We start from the raw sequence: 24,028 nt of genomic DNA on the forward strand, positions 1-24,028 counted from the left end.
CTAAATTTTCATTTTGATTTTTAAGATGTGGCATCTAATTATTTTCTATTATAATAAAACCAATGAACTGTATGCTTTAAAAGGATAAAGTTCATGGTATGTAGATTATCTAGATTAAAAAAAACCTGATAGAATATACAGTTTGCTTTTGCCTAGAAAAAAAGTTTTTAAAAAGTTCATAAGATTCTGATTCAGCAGCCTTCCTCTTCTTTCAATTATTAGTATCTTTGTGTTCCCATGTTGTGAGAAGAAAAAAGTTAGAATACTTCTAGCCCATGTACCTGTCTAGCCATGTACCTGTGACCTATTTGTAACTCATGTACAGAAAAGTCAAAAGACTTTGATAAGGGTAGTTATTAAATTAAGTCTGAGGGCTGGAGTTGTGGCTCAGTAGAGCACTTGCCTAACATGTGTGAGGCCCTGGGTTTGATCCTCAGCACCATGTAAAAATAAATAAATAAAATAAAGGTACTGTGTCCAACTACAACTAAAAAAATAAATAAATAAACATATATTTAAAAAAAACTAAGTCTGAGTCCTCAAAAGAAAAAAAAAAGCTATCACCAATTCTGTGCTAACATCTATAGGTCATTTCAGGATAGCAGTATAGTAAAATCAAAAGATAACTGCATTTAACTGCATTGTCATAAAATTCTAACTGAAGGGTAGAACTGTCTACCTATTCTTTTAATTCCACCAAGCTCTATGAACACCACCTAACCTTCCCCTTCCCTCACACCTCCATAAATGCAAAAGAAGTAAAGCATGGTAATCACCTGGTAATAATACCTTTAGAGCAGTGGTTTTCAACCAAGGGTGATTTTGTTCCCTCAGACATTTTTGACAGTTACAGCTAGGTGGGTCCTATTAACATTTAGTAATCATTGTTACTATTAAATGCCCTACAATGCACCAGGTAGTGCCCACAACAAAACATTATCCAGTCCAAAATGTCAAATGGCAAAAAGGTCAAAAAAACCCTGCTCTATAGCAGTGGTTTTCAAAATGTGGTTCCCACGTCACTAAGGACACATCACCAGGGAACTTGTAAGAAATGCAAAATTGCAGGCCCTAGACCCATGGAATTAGCAACTCTGACCCTGTGCACAAGAGTGAAAACACTCCAGGTAATGTTGATTTAATGCTAATGCATAAGAACCATTTCTGGAGTTGGTAACATTAATAATAAATATGAATGCCACTGAAACAAATGCAGTATGAATTAAAACCAGGATTCAAACTTAGGTAGGCTAAAATTAGAAGCTATATTCTGAACTACTATGCTTTACTGACCCTCTCTTTTAGAAATTTCTTTATTTCATTAAAAGATCAAATTTATAGGTAGAATGGAATTAGGCAGAGGAGAAACAATGGAACGGAGGAGATATCACCACAATAATTTTACCCTTCCTAATTCTATACACTACTATGCATTTTATAGGCTTCTAAATAAATAACATGAAATTAATAAGAATATGTTCAGGTTTCTGGATTTCCCAGAAGTGAGGCAAGCCTATATGACAATTCTCTTTCATTTAGCTTCTTGCCATCAACAATGTTTTTCTTAGCACTTTTTAAAGCCTGGGAAAGAGGATGGGGATGTAGGTCAATAGTAGAGAGTGTGCTTACAATTTGGAAGGCACTGGGTTCCACCCCCAGCATTGCAAAACAATACATAAAACCTAGGAAAATGCAATTCATGTACTTCACAAATTAGGCTTAATAGGTGTAATAGCAGGACCAATTTTTTTTTTTCCCTAACAGGTAGGAATATATTTTGAATCAGAGGGTGGGGAGACAAGGTAGTGTAGAAATTTCTAAGAACACCCTGCTGAGCTTGCTTGCTGCATAAACTGATTTGGAATTTAAGCTTAAAATGTTTTCCACTAGAAGGATGATACTTTGTTTTTTTATAAGCATTCCACTTTCAACAAAAATTTGAAACATGTAGTTCTTGATGCACAAGGTTGTCAGCCCAAAGACTGAATCACCAGACTGACTGTCAGTTCTTGGGGCTTCTCTATCACCAACAGCTATCTGTATTTTGCTAGTGTTGCAGCCACCTTCCAGCCTATGGTGTGCTAATAAAACCACACAACCAAGTTGACTAGAAGTTTAATTATTCTAAATGATAGTGCTTTCTTTGAGTGTATTATATAAATTTTCCTTTATATTTGGTTTTGGAGTTGTGTTCAGCATTTGTCTGACCTTCAGATAGAAGTGTTATTAAACTAAACAAACATGTTCAGCTGCCTAAACATTGTTCACATAAATATTTATTCTTACAATGACAGCCAAAAGAGAGCAAACCCAGAATTAAAACTCTACTTTGAAACATTTTAATAAAAAATGTTTTAAAATGTTTGTGAATTTGAGAATAGCACCTAGTGGACCCTACTCTCCAGTTTTGTCAGTGATAATCTCTAATCTTATCTTCTCTAGATCTTTTCTTTGAAGAGGCTTCCAGTGACATTTCAGGAAGTCCATAATACTAAATTCCTTGACATCTCCTGCAGCTGATAAGGTGGATTACCCCTATTTCTGACACTGTATCCAATTCTAAACAGATTGTTTTGTTTGTTTTGGTACCAAGGATTAAACCCAGAGGTGCTTTACCACTGAGTCCAATCATTAGCCTGTTTTTTTTTTTTTTTTTTTTTTAATTTTTATTTATTTTTATTTTTTTTGAGACAGGGTCTCACTAAGTTGCTTAGGGCCTTGCTAAATTGCTGAGGCTAACTTTGAACTTGGGATGCTCCTGTCTCACCTCCCAAGCTGCTGGGATAAAAGGAATGCTCCACAGCACCTGACAATTCTCTTAAACTGTAAGGTTCTGTTAGAAGCCCTTCAAATTTGTTCTAACTTTTCCTCTTTTTATAAGCATTCTCCCTCAATTGCACTGTTGTTGTTGTTATTATTTTGCAGATGCTCTTCAAATATATCTCTATACTCATGACTTTTATTTCTAGACTTTAAACTAGATTTTAAACAATGTAGCACCACTTCAGATGCAATGCAATCTGTCTTCCTGCTTCTTTTTCTAGCATTATGGGAGGCTATACTGAGTAGTGACTTGTACAGATCCAACAACTGAAACTCTGAAGATCCGCACCCTTCTGTTTACAAACTTTGCAAATCTTTTTCTTCCACAGAATCAAAGAATCTACTAATTCTTCCCTTTATCTATCTCTCCCCTGACTAGTCAAATCTTGCCCACATCATGCAACTTACCAAAATCCTCTTTTCTAAAACACAACAGTGAAGTCTATCTCCTTGCCTGAAGTTGGAACCATTAGTTGCACGTAAATTCTAAATATTATTGCAAACAATCTGAAATCTCAAGAATGGTTTAATAAAAAACTAACAGAATATATCATATTCTACCACTATATATTCTGGACATAACTTGATTCATAATGTAGTCAAATTATAAAAATGTTAGACACTACTTTCATTCACTTGTTACAACTAACTCAAGGTGATGCTTCTCAAACCGTTCTAGCAAAATGCCATTGAACAGGAAAGAGTAATGTATATATTCCAGAATTCTTAACTTGTAACCCAAGGCAGCACAACAGAATTCCTTTAATGTGTGTTTTTACCTTTAAAATTAACACAAAGGGCTGAAGGCTGCGGCTGAGTGTAGAGCCCATGCTCAGCATGCAGGAGGCCCTGGGTTCAATCTCCAACACCCAAACCATATATAAATAAATGAAATTATTACAAATACTCTCCTCCATAAATACATTTGTTTTCTTCTAGAAAGGACATTTGATTTCTTTAGCAACAAGTCAAACAAATGCTCCAGAAAGGGGCACTTGGTCTAACCTAGGATTCTGTATACCCCTGTAACCCCCACACCAGAATATGAAACATAGAAGCATAGGTCCAGCTCTTGAAGGAAGCTACTGAAGGCACTACTGTTGAAATTAGAATCCAACACTTTTACTTTAATAATTTCAGATTAGAATCCTACAACGTTGTCCCAAAATGTCTTTGAGTTCCACTGATGATTCCCCAAATACCTTCCAGTTTTACTTAAATTTTTATCTTTTATACATTTTATAAGTACCTGCACATCGCTTACTTTCTAATAGCTTAAAAGCATAGGGCATCTTGAGTACTCTGCCCCGGTGCCTCTTCATATTTTTCCTACACTCCCTTAGAAATACTTCTTTTCTTTTCCAGTGGGCAGGGCTCATTCCTCAAGGGGTTATATTCTATCCTTCGTGAACGTTACAACAAAGGCGAGAAGCAAGCGTCATAACCAGGGGTCCCGAGAGCCCCCAATTGCCAGGGCACCGCTTTGGTGTCCCAAGAAGCTCCAGAGTAGAACGCCAGCGCCGCCTCAGCTGCAAATAACGATCCTAATTACAGTGTCGCCAGCACCCTGCCATTAGCTTCCACCGGGCCGGTTTCCACTCGAAGAACAACCAACACCTCATCAGGGCAAGTTTCTCTCGGACCGTAGGCCGCGCCTGTCACGATCTGGGTTGCGCCCCGCTGACCCCGGCCGGGCAGCGGGTGCTGTCACAGCCCGCACGGCGTCCTCAGCTCCGCCCGCCCCAGGCCCCGGATGTGACGGCACCGCCGCCCTCGGCGTTCGATCCCCGGGACTAGCGTGAGGGTACCCCGGAAAGGCGCCCGAGGAGGGGGGTCTTCCATTGGCCCGCCGTCACCACATACCCAAGTGAGAAGGCTCTCGCACAGCTCCACCCGCTCCAACGACTCCACGTTGAACATCTTCCTCTGCTGGGGCTTGGCAGCGCCTCCCCACCTAGCCAGAAACCGCCGCCGCTCGGCCTGGGGTTGGTCCGGAGGGTCCGGGCAGCTGACCGGGCCTCTGGCCCACCTCCTTTGCGCTCCCTGGCCGCCTAACACTCGCCGGCACTGGCAGTGTGTCCCGCACCGTCACCCCCGTGCCCCTCCTTCTCCTTTCACTCGGGACTGCGCGCCGCCGCGAGCCCACGACCACGCCCGCCAACCCGCGTCCCCGCCCCCGGCCGCCTCCACCGCCTCCAGCGAGCTCCGCTGCCGGCGAGCGCCGCGGCGGCGAGCCACTGCGCACAATCGAATTGCACTCCGCCCGCGCGCCCCGACGCTGTCCGCAGCGTGCCCGACGCGCACGCGCCCGGCCAGCGGCGCGGGTCTTCCTCGCCTGCCAGCCCGCTGGCGCCGTCACGGAAGCTTAGCAGTGCGCGTGCGCCTGCGCCCGCATTTCAAATTGTAAAGGGGACGGCTTGTGGTTTCCCTGGAGGGGTGGCGGGGGCATTCCCCGGAAATAATCTTTAATCTCTGCCACCAGGAATTGGCGAGGTAGTCCCCTGCGGTGGAGAGGTACGCGCCCCCACTTCCCGACACGAGTGCGTCTTCGGCCACGCCCCCGAACCCAGGCCCTTGGATGCGCGGGGTCGTCTCTGGGCTGCGCGCGGGAGTCGCTGCCCGCGGGCCAGGGAAGCCCGGGCCGGGTCCGGAGCTGCTCGGCTACGGTGGGACGGCTAGGTGGAGGGCTTCTGGGTGGCTTTAAGTGGGTTTGGCCCTCCCTGAGGGGAGTCATTCGTTCTCTGTTGGGTCTCTTGGAGCCTCGATTCCCCGAAAACTTTACTTGAAGTCGGAGAGGGTGGACACTAGTTCACCTATCCTTAAGGACTGCAACAGTGCTTAGGCCCTGTTTCTTCTGGTGTTCAGAGTAGGCTTCCCTTATAATGAAAGAGTAAATTATTGTCGCGTTCTCGCCCTTACGGACGCACCATCCTCCATAGGTATACGGATACATTTTAAAGCAATTTAGTTATATGCAGAAACTTGCGTGACATACATGTTTAAGGGCTAATGAATGAAACACTCAGCATTGCCGGCTCTTCAGGAGTTTCTTCGCCCATACCTGTGTTCTTCTGAGCGTAATTCCATCCCAATAATTTTACCACCTATGTATGCATGCAGTTTGGTTTTTCTTTGTCTGATTTTTGAACTTATATGAATGGAATCATATCCCGTTATTTTGTGACTTTCAATTAATATTAAATTTGTCATTATATAAGGTAATTTTCATCATTGGTATTGGGTGAATTTAGCAGTGTATCCAATCTGGTGTTGGACATTTTGTTGAGGTTTGAGGCTGCTCAGAACAATTACTATAAAAATACGTGGACTCCATGCAAAGGTGCTGGAGTTTCTAAGACACGAAACTTGAGGTCCTGAAAGAATTGTAAATTCACAGGGTGTCCATAGATACTATATAATACAAAACTTTTATTTATAATGGTGCAAAATTAACTTCCCAAGACACATTTTCATTTTGTTTCCTGGAGTCCACGCCCCGCCCCCTTCCCATTAATAAGCCCTTGCCTAGCATGTGTAGGCAGTGGGTTCAGTCCCCAGTATTGCAGGTGGCTAGGAGGGGATGGGGGGGTGGAGTATATATTCTCAGCACTGAGAGCTGTCAAGATATTATTGAGTTTTTAATGATGGCTCGCAGATTACTAGCTAACTGCTCACACATGATGATTTATCATTATTTTGTGAATGCAAGAAAATGCTACTTGTCCCTTGACGTCATTTTTTGCGGAGGAGGGGGTATCAGAGATTGAAATCAGGTGTGCTTAACTACTGAGCCACATCTTCCAGCCGCTTCTTTTTATTTTGGACACGGGGTCTTGTTAAGTTCCTTAGGGCCTCACTCAGTTGCTGAGGCTGGCTTTGAACCTCAGCCCTTACAGCCTCTGGAATAACAGTCATAACGCCCATCTCCACCTGAAGGCTTCTCAGTGGTCTTTCTTGCAAACATTCTTCCTTACACCAAGCGGGGAAAGCTTTTAGAAATTAAAGTGTGAATCTCTTTTGCTTTTGGTTCCTGTGTTGTTACCTCAGAATCTTTGTCAAACCAGAATTCCTTCATTCCATACTAAGTTGTTTCTGTAGATTACTAGTCACTGTAAGTGACTATGCCCTTTTAGACAAGTAAATAAACTCAGTAAGTATATGTTGTGCTGACTTTATGCACCTTGTCTTTGGATGTGACCATTGGTCCTGTCCCTGCTGGAGGGTCTATGATATTGTAGTAAGCATCTTTATTCCAAGTTTTCAGGTTTTCAAGGCTTTGACACAGTTGATCTAAAGCCTCCTTTTCCAAGCTTGACTGCTTACCCACATTGCTTTTCTGCATGATATTGCAGTGTTTTGAGATTTTATTTCATAGTTCCACTTTGCCTTTATGAAAATTTTATTAAAAGTTTATTGAATGAGTAATTGAAGAAGCCATAAGGCCATCACATTTCTATATGAACATGAAACCCTGAGTTTCTCCTTTGTTCCAAGAAGTTCTAGAATTTCCTATTTTCTCCTTATTATTGTGGTTTGTTTGTTTGGTTTTTGGTTTTGGTTTTTATTTTTCTCTCTTCCCTGAAGCTCAGGGAAAAGGCTCAGGAGAGGTGAATTGAACTTGTCTTAGCTGTCTCCCTATTCTGGCTAAATGGAAGCTAGTTGTCTTCTGTAGATGTTTATCGGATTCCAGTGAACATGGTAGTGGCCTGTATGGTGGTGTTCCCAAATTCATCCAGTCTTCCCCAGAGAACAGATACTTAGAACTTTAATTAAAGAGATGTTGAGATGCTTTATAGTATTGAGTTTTTAATAATGGCTTGCAGAAGATTATTAGCTAACTGCTTACATATGATGATTTATCATTATTTTGTAAATGTAAGAAAATACTACTTGCCCCTTGAAGTCTTTTTTTTTTTTTTTTTTGGTACCAGAGATTTAACTCAGTTGTGCTTAACCACTGAGTCACATCTCTCAGCCCCTTCTTATTTTTTTCTGGAGACAAGGGCTTGCTAAGTTACTTAGGACCTCTATTGCAATATTACAAGACACAACTTTTATCATCATTCTGCTGATTCCTTGGCAGTTACTAAAGGTAATCAAAATGTTATGTCTTTCATTTTCTAAGAACCTGTAAATTGTGCTCAGCAATATGTTAAGTGCTTTATCTTTATATTCTCATTGTAAATTTCACAAGGTTACACTTTTTAATTTTTGTCCAAAATAGCAGTTTGATGTGATTCAACCTAATTTTATGCATTTTATATATGAGAACGCTGAGACTCAGGCTTTACGTAAGTACATAGTTGTCTGGCTCCAAAGCTTATGCTTTCTTTGCTATATTAAGCTACTATTCAGTAAGATTTCGATAGCTAAGCAATAGCAAAGCCAGTTCCTCTTCAGACTTCTATCAGTTATACCTTCCAAGACCTATGGTATTTTGTTTTTGTAAATACTCAGAAACAGAATACTAATAACTTTATTTTCGTATTGCACAGGATCCTATGAAGTAAATTAAAGGTCATGTTCCATACATTTAATAATCTTGTTTCTGGGTTTCAAGTAATCAACATTTAATCGCCCCTATACCATGTAAGATTCTGCACTGCTCAAGGTTCTTGAATGAAAGGAGTTCATAACACAAAGATCTTAGCAATTGACATGCCCTATAGTCCATTTGGGTACCTCCATTTGCCCTTCAGGGATGTCTTAGAAAACATCATCAGGAAATAAAATAACTAACTAGGTGATAAGAATGGGTATAGAGCCCGGTGTGGTGATGCACGCCTGTAATCCCCGTGGTTTAAAAGGCTAAGGCAGGAAGATTGCAAATTCAAAGCCAGCCTTAGCAATTTAGCAAGCACTAAGCAACTCTGGGAGACCCTGTCTCTAAATAAAATACAAAATAGGGCTGGGGAATGTGTCTGCGGTAGAGTGCCCCAGAGTTCAATCTCTGGTATCAAGAAGGAACTTTGAGGCCTAATTTGCATCTCAATGGAAGAGGCAGATACTGGCTTTGTTTTTACTCTTAAAGTAATACATACTTAAGAAGGATTTAAAATATAGAACCATATCCTGGGAAGATGGTTTGGCCCTTCCCTTTCAGCACCCCCCAATGAATAACCACTTTAAACTTGGGTTTTTATCTTGCCCAACTTTTTGCTTTGCTTTTTTTTTTTTTTTTGGTCCTAAGGATAGAACTCAAGACCTCATTTATAACATCTTGTAGTACCATTGAGCTACAGCCCTAGCCTACGACTTTTTCCTATTCTGAAAACTGAAAAATGTTTTGGTGAAAGAAACTGAAGAAACCATCTAGTCCAACTTTAACACTTGCAGAAAAGGCGAGGTCCTGGGAAATGGTGGGGTCTCCTCAGCAGAACTGGAACTAAAATCCAGGCTATTAATATCCAAGCAGCAAAATGGGCTTCAATTAAGAAACTGCGCTGTCAGATAGAATTGCCTTACAATATTGTTCTAAACCAGCATTGACTATGAAAAACAGAAGTTGGAGAACTGTAATCCAGATTGATTTTGGAATTCATCTTTAAGACTGAGTTATTATGTCAACTTGAGTAGGAAATTGTGATCTTTTTGTATTGTTTATCTCCTATTCTCTTAAATCAGACCATCCTCTTTCCAAACTGAGGTTGTAGTATAGTACCTTATTTTATCTGATTTTAGGGCTCTTGATTCCTTTTTAACTCTAATCAAGCTATGACAAAGTATTATATGGTCCCTCAACATAGACCTAATACCATTAGTAGATCTCCATGTGACAGAGTACACTTTTTTTTTGTTCTCTCAACAATGTTGGAGTCTGCTGTAAAATGATGCAGATAATGTTATATGTTATAATATAAATACCTAAAGTATCCTGGATCTCTGAGCTGTTGAAGTATGTAGGAAATAATATCTTAAGGGTTTAATTGCATAGAAGTCAAATTATGGACAGGATATACACATGTACAGTCGAATTTAATCACATTATCACTGATTACACATGGAAAGACAGGGAAACAAATATAAGGCATCTTTTTCTTTTTTCTTTTTTGTGCATCCCAGGGATTGAATTTAGGGCTTTGCACATGGTAGGTAAGCTTTTTTTTAACTACTAAGTAGTAGGCCACCTAAATGTATAACATAGGAGAAAATATGAGTAATATAATTATAGTATATTTGTTGGTGCACTTAACTTCCAAAGCACTTTTGCCTCTGTTTAATTTGGTTTAATTCTCACAACTCTGAAGTAATTAGGTTCAGTAATTAGAGGCCAGGAATCTTGACAGAGATAGCATTTTGATTATCTTTGAACAAATACAAGTAGGTCTTGCTGCCTGTAGGACTTTTGACACTGACATTGCATTTCTAACTTAAAAAGAGGAAACCTATTTAAAAAATTGAAGTTACCTAGCTGGCCTATCTTTGTATTATTGGAGGTTCCTCCCTACCCCTATTTTCAGCTAGCAGTTAATTTGATTGTTATTTTGAATGAAAATACTGAAATTAGAGCTCTTTGTCTGACTTTCTTGGTATGTACCTTCATAAAGGGGATTTGAAATCTGTCATTAGAGAGTTCCTGGTCATCAGGCTATTGTTAAGTGTAAGCTTACTAAACTGGCCTTTGATCTTTCTTTTTCTGCTTAGTTTTCTTCCATGAGAGGTATTTTTCTTATTAGTTATTCAGTTCAGATTCATTTCAAAGATATTAGACTTTCACTCAAAAATTTCCTTGTAACAGAGACTTACCTGATTTATGATGATATTGGATTAAATACTCTTCCAATGTAATAAATTCTATAAATGCAGAAATTTATTTCAGTTCTATTACATATATTTAATTTAATATTTTCTTTATTTCCCTTTAAGTTTGAACTTTATAGTTTTGTCTTCTGAAGAAAGAAGTACCTGTGATATTTAATAGACTCTTAATTGCTTGGGCTCTCTCCTGTCTTACCTATAGAATTGGGTACTACCGTTTTTCTCTGGTTTAGAGTATGGGAAAGAGAGTTTTGTTTTCTTCCTCTTCTCTTCACAAGGAAGTGCAGCCTCACAGTAATTTCATATTTTCAGAAAGAATTCTGAACAGTAAGCTGAGTTTAGTTTTAGGTAGGATTAATAGATTTTCAAGCATCCAAATTTTCACTAATTTAAGTAATCTTAGTATAAATATAAATGTCCTATCAGCTAACCATCTTTTGCTTTTCCAATTACACTGTAAGTATAGTAAGTGACTTATTTATGTAGATACTTATTAGGTTGTCCTGTGTACAGAGCACAACTTAGGAATACAGGAATATTTGTAAAAGGCTATAATATATTTCCTTTTGCATTCATACATGGTAAATTCCATAAGACATACATATTTAGTGCTGTGAAGGAGAAGAGTAATCTGATGAACTTGAAGAATTTCTTTGGTATTCAGGAGTTAGAAAAGAGTAGTTGGTCAAAAAAAAAAATTTTTTTTGATGCAGGATCTCACTGAGTTTCTTGGCCTCCCCATTACTGAGGCTGGCTTTGAACTCCCCATCCTCCTCTTTCAGCCTCCCAGCTGCTGTGACTACAGGCATGCGCCAGGGTGCCCTGCAGCAGGAAGCTATTGTTAAAATGTTTATCTAAGGGCTGAACGAACTGGCACACACTAGAATCCCAGGGACTCTGGAAGCTGAAACAGAAGGATCATAAGCTCGAAGCCAAATTCAGCAACTTAGTGAGGTCTTAAGTAACTTAAGGAGAACCTATCTCAAAAAATAAAAAAGGGCCAGGGTTGGAGCTCAGGGATTGAACCCTGGGTTCAATCTCCCTACCAAAATAAAAAAGTCTGAAAAATGGATGATAAATTATAGTAGTTGTTTTAAAGGAAATAGCATTTTGTACTCCCCAAAATAATGTTTCTGACAAATTTTAAAGAATTCATTAGTAGGGGAATCTTCACAAGAGTTGTGGTTAATGTACCTTACATTAAGGGAATACCACAAATGCTAATTATGTTAGAAGTCAGCTATACTTACATTACTTTTACTGATATATTTCATTTGCACTGTGTCATTTGTACTTTTGTCTTGTTTCTTCATATTTTAGACCTGGAATGGCCAGATATCAAGGTGAAGTTCAAAGTTTGAAACTGGATGATGATTCAGTTATAGAAGGAGTAAGTGACCAAGTACTTGTGGCAGTTGTGGTCAGTTTCACTTTGATTGCTACCCTGGTATATGCACTTTTCAGGTGAGACTAAAAGACAAATGAATTGAAATATTATATATTTCTAAAGATCATTGATTCTTTGACTCCTTGTAATATATAGTACTTAATATGAAATGCAAGTAACTGATCTCAATGATTGTATATATTTGCTAAAGTATTTTATTTTCCACTGGGTTCTGAATGCTAACATTTTTCCTAACTTACCCAGCCATCATCCATTCTATGGGAATATCATAGTGTGAAAAAATTAATTTTCATATTTGAATCTACCAACTAGTAGGTAATATAGATAATAAGAAATATTTTCAGATTTTAAATGAAAAAAACTGAGCAAAAAAAAAAAAGACAGTATAGAGGAAATTAAGATTAGAATCAATTAATCAAACTTAATTAATTAACTGTTCTAGAATCAGGAATAATATTTAAAGGTCTCAGATGTCTATATAACAATATGTAGACACTAGATTTTTGTAGATTTTTAATCCCCCAATTACAAATATGTTTCCTGTAAAACATTTGTAGAAAGGATTATTCAACATTTTGTGGACACTTGGGGGGGAAATGGTGATTTATTCTTTTATCTCTGTATTGATAATCTCTTATTAGAATAATATAACCTTGATTTCAGTAGGATATTTTATGGAGTGATACTCCATAGTGTTACTTGGTGATAAAGTTGTGGATATAATCAGGAAATGATGTCTTGGTGATAGCAGATATAATTGAATTCATAACTGATTTGTTAATTGTTTTTAAGAATACTGACTAATGTTTAATATAAACCAAATAGGAGGATGCTGTATATTACTGAAAGACTATCCTTGGGCCTGTTATATTCATTGTTTAATAGCAACTAGAGTAAAAAATACTAAGAAACAGGCTTATTAAATTATCAGCTAGGAGGCTAGTAAAACAGTGAAGATTTAGAAATAGTCAACTCATAAGTCAACTAACCTTTTTTAGGCATGCCATTACTGACAATGCATGGCACACAAATGTGGAAGTAGGGAGCAGACCTTGGATCAGCAAGCTTTTCTTGATTCAGTGGCAGAGTCAATGGTCAAATACCTGATGTGGCTCATTTTTAGGGGGTAAAATGGCTACTGGCTACTGGGCTTTATATACAGCCTTCGCAGAGCCAGGCCATGGGAGGAGTTAGTTGTTTTTTGCAGGCCCTTTTGGGGGGCAGGGCAGGGCCAGGTCATGGGAGGAGTTTTGGTATCAGGATCATTGAGGGTGGGGCAGGAGGACTGGTAGGGAACCATAACCTTCAATTACCACTCAGTGGGGAAAAAATTCAACAAATGGTGCTGAAACAGTTGGGTAGCCACATGCAAAAGAATGAAACTGGACCCATACCACCACAAATTAACTCAAAATAGGTCAAAGATTTAAATGTAAGAGCTAAAACTATAATATTTGTGATGAGTTTGCCCTGAATGGGTTCATGTATTAGAAGTTTGGTCTTCAGAGTGGTAGTATTAGAAAGTGATGTGGAAGAGCTGGGGTCTAGTGAAAGATTTTAGGTCATCAAGGGCACTGCCCTTGGAAGAAATTAATGCAGTTCTAGTTGGATCCCCAGTTAGTTCCCATAAGAAGAGCTGAGTTGTTAAAGAGCAAGACCTGCCCCTCCCTGGTCCCTGGCTTCCTGTCTCACCATTTGATCTGGCATGCACTCCTGTCATGAGACCATTTACTATGATGCAGTATGATTAGGGGTTTCCTCACCACTTTCTTCCACCAAAATTGTGAGCTAGATAAACCTCTTTTCTTTAGTATCTAGCCTCAGGTATTTTGTTACAACAGTGCAAAACAGACCAATACAGTACTTTTGGAAGAAAATATGAGTGAGTAAATCATGACCTTGGTGGTTTTTTTTTTTTTTTTTTTTAGTTGATGATATACCTTTATTTTATTTATTTATATATGGTGTTGAGAATCAAGCCCAGTGCCTCACACATGCCAGGCAAGTGCACTACCTCTGAACCACAGCCCCAGCCCATGACCTTGGTTTCTGGCAAAGGATCTTAGATATGGTACCAAAAGCATGAGCAACAAAAGATAAAGTACACCAACCAAACATAATCAAAATTAAGAACTTTTATGCTTCAAAGGACATCATCAAGAAAGTGAAAAGATAACCTACAAGAATGGGAGAAAAACTCAATAGTGGTCACTTTGCAGACCAGACTTCTGTCATTCTCGCGGCTTGTTCTGCTTCCTCCGAAACCATGTCTGACAGACCCAATACGGCTGAGATCGAGAAATTCGATAAGTCGAAATTGAAGAAGACAGAAACGCAAGAGAAAAATCCTCTACCTAAAGAAACAATTGAATAAGAGAAGCAAGCAGGCAAATCATAATGAGGTGTACACCACCAGTATGCACTGTACATTCCACAAACATTGCCTTTTTATTTTACTTCTTTTAGCTGTTGAACTTTTTAAGATACAAAGAGATTAGATCACATATATGTATATATGCATATACATACAATGGATACATATTCAGCTTTAGAAAGGAAATTCTGCAGTCCCACCAAACATTTAAAGAAGAATTATTACTAGTCTTTCTCAAACTTTTCTAAAAACCCAAAGAGAAAGGAACACAACTTATTCTCTGAGGCCAACAATACCATGATACCAAAGCTAGATAAAGACATTACAGAAGGGCTGGGGATGTAGCTCAGTGATAGAGTGCTTATAGAGCATGTATAAGTACGAGGCCCTGGGTTCAATTCCCAGTACTGCCCCCTCTAAAAAGTACCTTATGGAAAAGAAAATTACCAACCAATTTCCTTGATGACCATATATACAAAAATTATCAAAATACTAGCAAACCAAATTCAACAGCACATAAAAAGAATCATACACCATGATCAGGTGGGATTTACCCCTGAGATGCAAGGATGGTTCAGCATATACAAATCAATGCAATAACAATATATTACCAGAATGAAAGACAAGAATCATGTGATCATCTTAAGATAGACAGGAAAAAATTTTGACAAAATTCAGTGTCTTTTCATGATTAAAAAAAAAACCAATAAATTAGGTATAGAAGGAATATACCTCAACACAGTAAAGACTACATATGACAGGGTCACAGCTAACATATTCATTAATGAAATTCTTAGAGCAAGGAATAAGACAAGGATTCCCACATTTATCACTTCTATTTAGTGTGGTACAAGAACTCCTAGCCAGAGTTATTAGACAAGAAAAAGAAGAAAAAAAAACCCAAATAGTAAAGAAAGAAGTAAATTTTTATTTGTTTGCAGATGACAGTTTTATATATGGGAAACCTATAAAGACTCCACCAGAAAATATAACAACTAATGAATTCAGTAAAGTTGCAGGATACAAAATCAACATACAAAGATCGTTACATTTTCAATACTGCACAGTGAATTATCCAAAGAGGGAATCAGGAAAATAATCCCATTTTCAATAGCATTAAATACAAAACTTTTAATGACACCAAAAGATCTGTACACTGAAAACACTAATAAAAGTGTTGAAGAAGACACAAATAAGTGGAATAATATCCTGTGTTTATGAATTAGAATTAATTTTCTTAAAGTGTTCATACTACCCAAAACAATCTACAGATTTAGTGTAATTCCTTTCATTCCGAAGTCACTTTTCACAGCACTATTAAAATTTCTAAAGTTTGTGTGGACCCAGAAAAGATCCCAAATACCCAAAGCATTCTTGAGCTAAAAGAACAAAGCTGGAGACGTAGTGCTATCTGACTTCAGAATTGACTATAAACCTGTAGTAACCAAAAATAGAATGGGGGCGCTGGGGATATAGCTCAGTTGGTACTGTGCTTGCCTCACATGCACAAGGCCCTGGGTTCAATCCCAGCACCGCCAAAAAAAAAAAAAAAAAAAAAAATGGTACTAGTATTAAAAACTGAGACATCATAGACCAATTGAAAGGAAAAGAGAGCCCAGGAATAAATTCATTTATTATCAGTTGATCTTGATAAAGTTGCCAAGAGCATAGTAGGAAAAGGTAAGTGTCTTTAATATAAAGAATGTTTGGAAAACTATATATTCACTTGCCTAACAACAAAATTGGACCCTTTCTTCACATATATAAAAATTAGTTCAACCAGGTGCAGTGGCACATACCTATGATCCCAGCTTCTTGGGAGGCTGAGGCAGGAGGATCCCAAGTTTGAGGCCAGCCTTGGTAACTTAGCAAGACCCTGTCTCAAAACGAATAGGGCTGGGGATGTGGCTCAGTGGTAAATCTTTTTCCTAGCATTGTAAAGTTCTAGGTTCAATCTCCAGTGCTACCAAAAAAAAAAGAAAGGCAGAGAACCTAAAGAGACATTTCTTAAAAGATATACAAATTGCTAACAGGTAAAAGAAAAAATGTTCAACCTCACTTATCATCAGGGAAATGCAATCTAACACTCCTCCAATGAAAAATTATAGTGAAACTGCAATAAGATATCACCTCTCACCTGTTAGAATGGCTATTATCAAAAAGACAAAAGATAGCAAGTGTCAGTGAGAATGTAGAACAAAGGGAACCCTTGTACATTATTGGTGGGAATGTAAAATGGTGTGGTCACTATGGGAAACAATATAGAAATTCCTTAAAACATTAAAATTAAAATTTTTTTAAAAATTAAAATTAGAAATTATTATATGGTCCAGCAATAACACTTCTGACTATGTATTGAGAAGAAATTGTCAATATTTCAAAGAACTGTCTGTACTGTTTATTGCAGTATTGGTTTATAGGGTCTATAAGATGGAATCAAACTAAGTGACTATTAGCAGATAAATGAGTAAAAGAAGACGTGATATATATGTTTATATACAGATAGATACACACAGACACATAGTGGAACACTATTCAGCTTTTTAAAAGAATGGATTTCCTATCATTTGCAGCAATCTGTATGATCTAGTGGACATTATGCTAACTGAAATAAGCCAAACACAGAAAGACAAATACTGTGTGATCTTGTTATGTGTGGAATCTTTAAAAAGTTGATATCATAGAATCAGAAAGGAGAAGGGCTAGAGAAATTTTAGTCAAAGGGCCAGCCTGGTGACACATGCCTGTAATTCCAGCAACTCGGGAGGCTGAGACAGGATGATCACAAGTTCATAGCCAGACTCAGCAACTTAGCGAGACTTTCAGCAATTTAGTGAGACCCTGTTCCAAAATAAAAAATAAAAAAGGGTTGGGAATGTGGCTCAGTGGCAAAGCACCCCTGGGATCAATCCCCAGTACCAAAAAAAGAAGAAAAAAAAAAAAAAAACAGAAGTGGGGACCTAGTGGAATTTAAGAAATTTTGTTTGAAAGGATACAGTGTTTCAGTTAAGGTGAATTATTTGAAAAAGTAGTGGGGAGCAGAGGAGTATCCCAAAACCATAATTAAAGTAGCCCATTTAAAATACTATTTTATAGGATCGATTTTATTATTAAATACCATTTTCATTTTTTCTAATTTGTCTACTATGAATAGTTATTGCTTGTATAATAGCAGTTTTTCCCTACAGACTGGAATGATATGAAGTCCAAATTAAAATTTTCTGTTTAATAGGCAATTGTATATTTTAGATGCCAGAAACGTAACAGTATAGGGTACATTTACAAAAATAACCAGCTAAAGGGAGATCAGTAGAACAGGGAGAACAGGGAATGGGGGTTGGAGTGGGAAGTGTTGGGGATAGATATTTGCCAAGTTATGTTGTTATATTGTGTATATACTAAAATGTAACAACAAATCCCACCATTAGGTGCAAGTATAATGCACCAATAAAAAATGTACAGGAGAAAAACAGCCAGCTAAAGGTCATAACTGGCTTATATTCAGTTTGGGACAATTATTTTAAACTAGACAGTGTTCAGGGAAACTGTCAAAACAATGAAAACTACAATACAAAACACCTGAAGGAACTGGGGATATCTAGCTTAGGGAAAGAGACTGTTGGGCATAAAGCTGTCTGCTAAATATGGAGAGGGCTTGTTTTGTTAAATGAAGCTAGCGCAATAATGTATATCTATAGTTCTGGTACTCAGAGGCTGAGCCAGGAAAATCATGTGAACCCAGGAGTTTAAGACCAGTCTGGGCAACAAATGAGATTCCATCTCAAAAAACTACAAAAAAAGAATTAGATTTCCTCTGTGTGGCTTCATGGATAGAACCAAAGCCAATTGGTAAAGATAAATGGTGATATTTTGGTTCAATTTAAGAAGTACTTTAAAATTATATAATGTGCTCCCCATTATCTAGACATTGGCTTGCATCTGTCATATGATTGAGTAGGAAGTCTGTACAAGTTCCGTTCTCCCTCCAGTTCTCCAGTTGTAACCCTATTACACCTACTACATTGTGAATAATGCTACTAGAAATATGTTGTACTAGTACCTGTTTGAATCCCTGCTTTTATTTTGAATTCCTGATCATGTGATAATTCTAGGTTTAAGTTTTTTGTTTTGTTTTGAGAGGAGATATTGCTGTGTTGCCTAGCCTGGTATGTTTAACTTTCAGGAAACCTCTAAACTACTTTCCACTGTGATTGGTCTATTTTACATTTTCACCAGCAATGTACAAGGACACCAGTTTCTCAACATCCTTGCCAACATTTATTTTCTAGGGTTTTCTTTCCTTCCTTTCTGTAAATCATTATTATTATTTTATAATAACCATCCTCACGGGAGATAAGTAGAATTTCATTGCGGTTTTGATTTCCAATTCCCTAATGAGTACTAATGTTGAACATCATTTCATGTGCTCATTGATGATTTGTGTGTTTTCTTTGGAGAAATGTCCACTTAAGTCTTTTACCGACTTTTGAATAGGGTTGTTTAGTTTTTGTCTTTTAGTTATAAGTATTCTTTATGTATTCTGTTGTTATCGTTTAGGTGTATGCTTTACAAATATCTTCCATTCTGTGGGTTTTCTTTTAATTTTCTTGATAGCACCTTTCATGCACAAGAGTTTTTTGGTTTTTTTTTTTTAAATTTATATTTTTTAGTTGTAGGTGGACACAGCACCTTTATTTTACCTTTTTTATGTGATGCTGGGGATCGAATCCAGTGCCTCACACATGCTAGGCAAGCGTTCTACCACTAAGCCACAACCCCAGCTCCAGGAGTTTTTAATTTTGATTAAGTCAACTCATCTGGTTTTTCTTTGTTGCTCATTTTTTGGTCTTATATTTATGAAATCATTGCCAAATCCAAAGTTTTGAATATTTATGAAGATCTGTGGATTTTTTTTCCTCTTAACTCCGAAGTTTAATTTGTTGATCCATTTTGAGGTCATCTTGGTATATGACTTTAGGTAAGGGTCCAATTTCATTCTTTTGCATGTGGATATCCAGTTTTCCCAGCACCCATTAAACAGTCTTGGTTCCCTTGTCAAAAATCAATTGACCTTTGTCTCAGTTTGGTCTGCTAGAAAAAAATTGAATAACAAACATTTCTGAACAACAAAGATTTCTTCTCATAATTCCAGAAACTGGGAAGTCCAAGATCAAGGGGTATTAGTCACTTTTCTGTTGTTATAACAAAATACTTGAGCAAATCAACATATAAAAAGAAAAAACCTTATTTTGGCTCATAGTTTTGAAGGTTCTAGTTCATGACTGATTGGTCCCATTCCTTTGGAGCCTATGGCAAGGCATCTAATCATGGAAGAAAAATCAGAGGAAGGAACTGGGGTCCCCAAATCTCCTTCAAGGACACACTCCCAATATATATCCCACTAGGCCCCACTCTAAAACATTCTACCACTTCCCAATAAGGCCACTCTCGGGACCAGGCCTTTAACACATAGGCCTATGGGGCCTTTGCGGGGCACGCAAGGTGTTGGTGGATCTGTGTCTGGCACAGTGCCACCTCTTGGTTTGCAGGTGACTTATTTGTTCATTGCATCTTTGCATGGAAAAGAGCACAGATAAGAAAACATGTCTTTCATGTATGCCTGTGATGCTGGTGGTTGAACCTTGAGCATGCTAAGCATATGTTCTACACCCCCTGCTGCTCATATCTTGTCTTAAGGAACATTAATCTCATCATAAGGTGTCACTTTAATGACCTACTTGCTTCACAAAGGTCCCATTTCCAAATATGATTCCATTGGGGATTATGGTTTCAACATAAGGAGTGTGGGACATACAAATATTTAGCCTATAGCAACCACATTTGTGAGAGTTTGTTTCTGGGGTCTGTGTTCTAGTCCCTTGGTTTATATATCCTTATGACAGTATCATCCCCCTTTTATTACTGTAGCTTTATATTAAATTCTCAAATCAAGAAGTGTGTGTCTTCTAATTTTTTTTGTTTTCAAGATTTGTTTTGGTTGTTTGGAGTCTCTTGAAATTCCATATGAATTTTTGAATGAGCTTTTCAATTTTTTCAAAATATGCCATGGGAATTTTGATAGGGATTGCATTGCATCTGTAGACCAATCCCTTTAGGTAGTATTTTCATCTTAGCAAGTCTTTCAGTCTGTGAACCCAGGATTTTTCCATTATTTTTTTTTTCAATCCCCCTCTCAGCAGTATTTTGTAGTTGTAATTAATTTCTTTCTTATTTGCCCGCTCTTCTTTTTTGGGAGGTGGGGTAGTGGGGATATAACCAGGGGCAGGGGGGCTTTACTACTGAGCTATATCCTCAGCATTTTATTTTCAGACAATGTTTCACTAAGTGGTTTAGGGCCTTGCTAAATTGCTGAGGTTGGCCTTGAACTTGATTCTCCTGCCTCAGCCTCCTGAGTTACTGGGATCACAGGTGTGCACCACCATCCCCTGCTTGCCCTTCCTTCTCAAACTATCTGTACCAGATTTGTTGACGTATCAGAAACCAGTGAGAGCAAGGGAGGAAGATTACCTCTAGATAGGGAATAGGGGTGGGAGGGAAATAGAGGAAAGGGGAATAGCATGGATGTTGGAAGGAGACCCTCATCATTATCTAAAATACATGTATGAAGATGTGAATTTGGTGTCAACATACCTTATATACAATCAGAGATATGATAAATTGTGGTATAAAGGTGTATTAAGAATTGTACTCTCTCTCTCTCTCTCTCTTTTAAAAAAAAAAAAAAATCACTGGGGATGTGGCATGCGAGGCAGCCCGGGTTCGATCCTCAGCACCACATACAAACAAAGATGTTGTGTCCGCCGAAAACTTTTTAAAAATAAATAAATAAATATTAAAATTTTCTCTCTTTCTCTAAAAAAAAAGAATTATAATGCAAAAATAATAAGAGCTCATGTTTAAAAAACTTATGTGCATACAATAACTTGTACATAAATGTAAAAAAGCAGCTTTGTTAATAACAGCTAAAGAGTGGAAACAACTCACAAGTCCATCAATTGATGAGTAAATCAAAATTGATGGGTAAATCAAAACCAGTGGATGAATACAATGGAATATTATTTGCCAATAAGAAGGAATAAAGTGCTGGTACATGGCACGACATGAATGAACCTCAAAAACATCATCTAACTGAAAGAAGGCAGTCACAGAAGACCATGTGTTATAGGATCTCACTCATATGAAATGTCTAGAATAGACAAGTACAGAGAGAGCGGAATAGTGGCTATTGCTAGAGGCAGTAGGAGTTTGGGGAGGATGATTGAGGGGGCTAAGAAGAATGGTTCTTTTGAGGGGTAATGAAAATGTTCTAAACTGATTATTGTGATAGATGCACAATTCTGTAAACATAGTAAAAGCTACTGGATTTTACACTTTAAATTGACAGATTGTATAGTATAAGAATTATATACCAACTAAATTTTATATGTAATATAAAATACATGTTATACTTTAAAAAAGAAACAAACAAACAAACAAACCAATGAAAAGAGTCTTATACATTTGTCTGCTGTTTTCTAAATTTTGGGTTGTTCACTCACAGCTGTCAATCCCATTTAATTTCTTGAACTCCAGGTACTGTTCAGCAGCTTGGTCTATCTGTTCTTGTTCTTTGGCTATACTTTGACTTTTCAAATATTCTACTACTAGATTTAAGAATTTTTACATCTTCTTAATATGAAAAGATGCCAACTGAAAGGTTTTCCAGGCATATGGTTCATATCAGTACACTGAAAAGTCATCAGTATATTTTTCCAAAAGCCATCAGTATTTTTTTCCCAATGAAAATGGAATGATGATCTACTCTCAAAGAATAGAGAAATGCTGTTTAGATGTTCACTGATATTTAAATGAGGTGTTTCCTGTGCTTGGATAGATTGTTCCTTGATTGATTGCTTTCATATGCATTTTACTCAGTCAAAAGAATGTATAGCTTATTATGAAATAAAGAATCTACCAAAATTTGAGTTCTGAGCACAGTTCAAGCAGTTTCATAACATTTATGTTACACTTCTTTTTAGTTACTTGACTTTAAGTTGCCCTCATTGAAGTAATGGTTTTATTTTTTGTCAGCTTTCTTTTCTAAAATTTGCGTTTCTTAATAAAAATTGAGTAATTATAGGGTGGATTTAATTTTCCCCATCCCATGAAATTATTAGAGTTCTTTTTTTCTGTTGTATATGGTTTACCCAGTAAGTAAGGGATCTTCTAAAGAGTAAGCTTGTGATTTTATAGAATTAGAATATTTTTGTTCAAGATGTTTTAAGTTTAGGGGGGAAAGTCTAAAATGAAATGCACTGTGATTTAGATGTAAATATTGACACCCCCACCCTCCCAACCTTACCTCCACTTCTAATTTTTAGTGGTCTCATCATTAGCCACCAAATTCATTTTACTTGTTAAGATATTAGTGGTATGTTAAGTTTTGGCTTTTTTATTTACATAAATTTAGTTTCTGCCCTGTCTCCCTTTGCTCAAAATGTGAAAAATTAGGAGAAAGCCTTAATTAGATGTGGAAAAGTATTCAAATGCACAATAATATATAGAGCTATATAGCAGCTTATTTTGAAGGAATTTTACAAAAGAAATAAATGTGTTAATTGTTCTTTATATTATCTGTAAGCTTGCAGTTACAAGAAATCCCAAAAGTACTAGGCCTTTGAGGTTTTATCATTTGCTGCCTAAGCCCAAAATCAGCCAGTGGTCACTGATTTGGGGAAGAACTAAGCACAGAATAATCTGTAATATACAGTCCTAGAATGGTAGTGCAATTGTATATGATCAGTTATATTTACTAAACTACCAGTGGTTCTAAGTAAAAAACTCAGACCCAGAAAGTAAATGGATTAATCTGACAATATTTTATATTCAAGGTTTATTATATTCTGTTCAACAGAAATGTACATCAGAACATTCATCCAGAAAACCAAGAGCTAGTGAGGGTGCTTCGAGAACAACTTCAAACAGAACAGGTACTGTTATGTAACGTGCATTTATGTAAGGAGTAGATGTTATAATTCCCTTTGAATGTACAGTTAATTACTTTTGAGAAACAGGGACTGTTTTCCTGCTTTCTTTCCTGCCTTCAATTGTTCTATAGGTTGTATGTTTTCAGATTAAGTATATTGCCCAGTCAACATCTATTCAGATGTTTACATGTTTTTTTTTAACTTGCTTTAAAAAAGAATGGTTTTCCTATTATTTATTTGTATAGAAATAATCACTGTAATTGGCCTTAACTGAAATGTAGTAGAAAATTATTTTTTAAAACATATATACCCAAAAACCTTCAAAGAAATATTTGTACCTCCCCGTTTTCTTCAGTGATCAGAGTTAACAGAACTAGTTAGAAAAAGAAGAAAACTTTTCCTCTCTGCCTCTTCTTTACTTTTTACCTCATAAACAGTATGGTTTATGAGAGTCAGAATAAATGGAATATTTTATACCTTCATACCTATATCACTAACATCAAAAATAAAAATTTTAGCTGGGCTTGGTAGCACATGCCTGTAACCAGGAGGCTGAGCCAGGAGGATCGTAAGTTTCTAGCTCTCCTGGGCAACATAGTGAAACCCTGTCTCAAATGAAAAATGAGAAGGATATAACTCAGTGGTAAAGCGCCCCCGTGTTTGATCCCCAGTAGCAAA

The 24,028-nt window shown here is 37.4% G+C and overlaps 2 protein-coding genes and 1 pseudogene across 7 annotated transcripts in view; 2 read left to right on the forward strand and 1 right to left on the reverse strand.

Annotated features, from left to right (window-relative positions):
• Positions 1 to 4,971, reverse strand: part of Hook3 (hook microtubule tethering protein 3) — a 121,249-nt gene extending 116,278 nt beyond the window's left edge. For 2 of the 3 annotated variants that reach the window (XM_058579937.1, XM_046446509.2), the window contains exon 1: positions 4,687 to 4,970. In XM_058579937.1, coding sequence (XP_058435920.1) covers positions 4,687 to 4,743 — 57 coding nt within the window. In that variant the 5' untranslated portion in view covers positions 4,744 to 4,970. Of the gene's footprint in view, positions 1 to 4,686 lie in introns of all 3 variants that reach the window. The other variant, XM_058579938.1, reaches the window with a different exon arrangement.
• A 168-nt stretch (positions 4,972 to 5,139) lies between these two features.
• Rnf170 (ring finger protein 170) overlaps positions 5,140 to 24,028 on the forward strand; it is a 39,900-nt gene continuing 21,011 nt past the window's right edge. The window contains exons 1-3 of one of the 4 annotated variants that reach the window (XM_046446511.2): positions 5,146 to 5,337; positions 11,902 to 12,045; positions 23,278 to 23,353. In XM_046446511.2, coding sequence (XP_046302467.1) covers positions 11,909 to 12,045; positions 23,278 to 23,353 — 213 coding nt within the window. In that variant the 5' untranslated portion in view covers positions 5,146 to 5,337; positions 11,902 to 11,908. Of the gene's footprint in view, positions 5,338 to 5,358; positions 5,490 to 7,694; positions 7,916 to 11,901; positions 12,046 to 23,277; positions 23,354 to 24,028 lie in introns of those variants that run through there. The other 3 variants (XM_046446513.2, XM_046446514.2, XM_058579939.1) reach the window with 3 other exon arrangements.
• Positions 12,053 to 15,096, forward strand: LOC131424248 (thymosin beta-4-like; annotated as a pseudogene).

This window comes from Marmota monax, unplaced genomic scaffold (assembly GCF_021218885.2).
Source record: "Marmota monax isolate L192 unplaced genomic scaffold, Marmota_monax_Labrador192_F-V1.1 WCK01_AAM20220418_F8-fsc00493, whole genome shotgun sequence".
In the NCBI taxonomy this organism is placed as follows: domain Eukaryota; kingdom Metazoa; phylum Chordata; class Mammalia; order Rodentia; family Sciuridae; genus Marmota; species Marmota monax.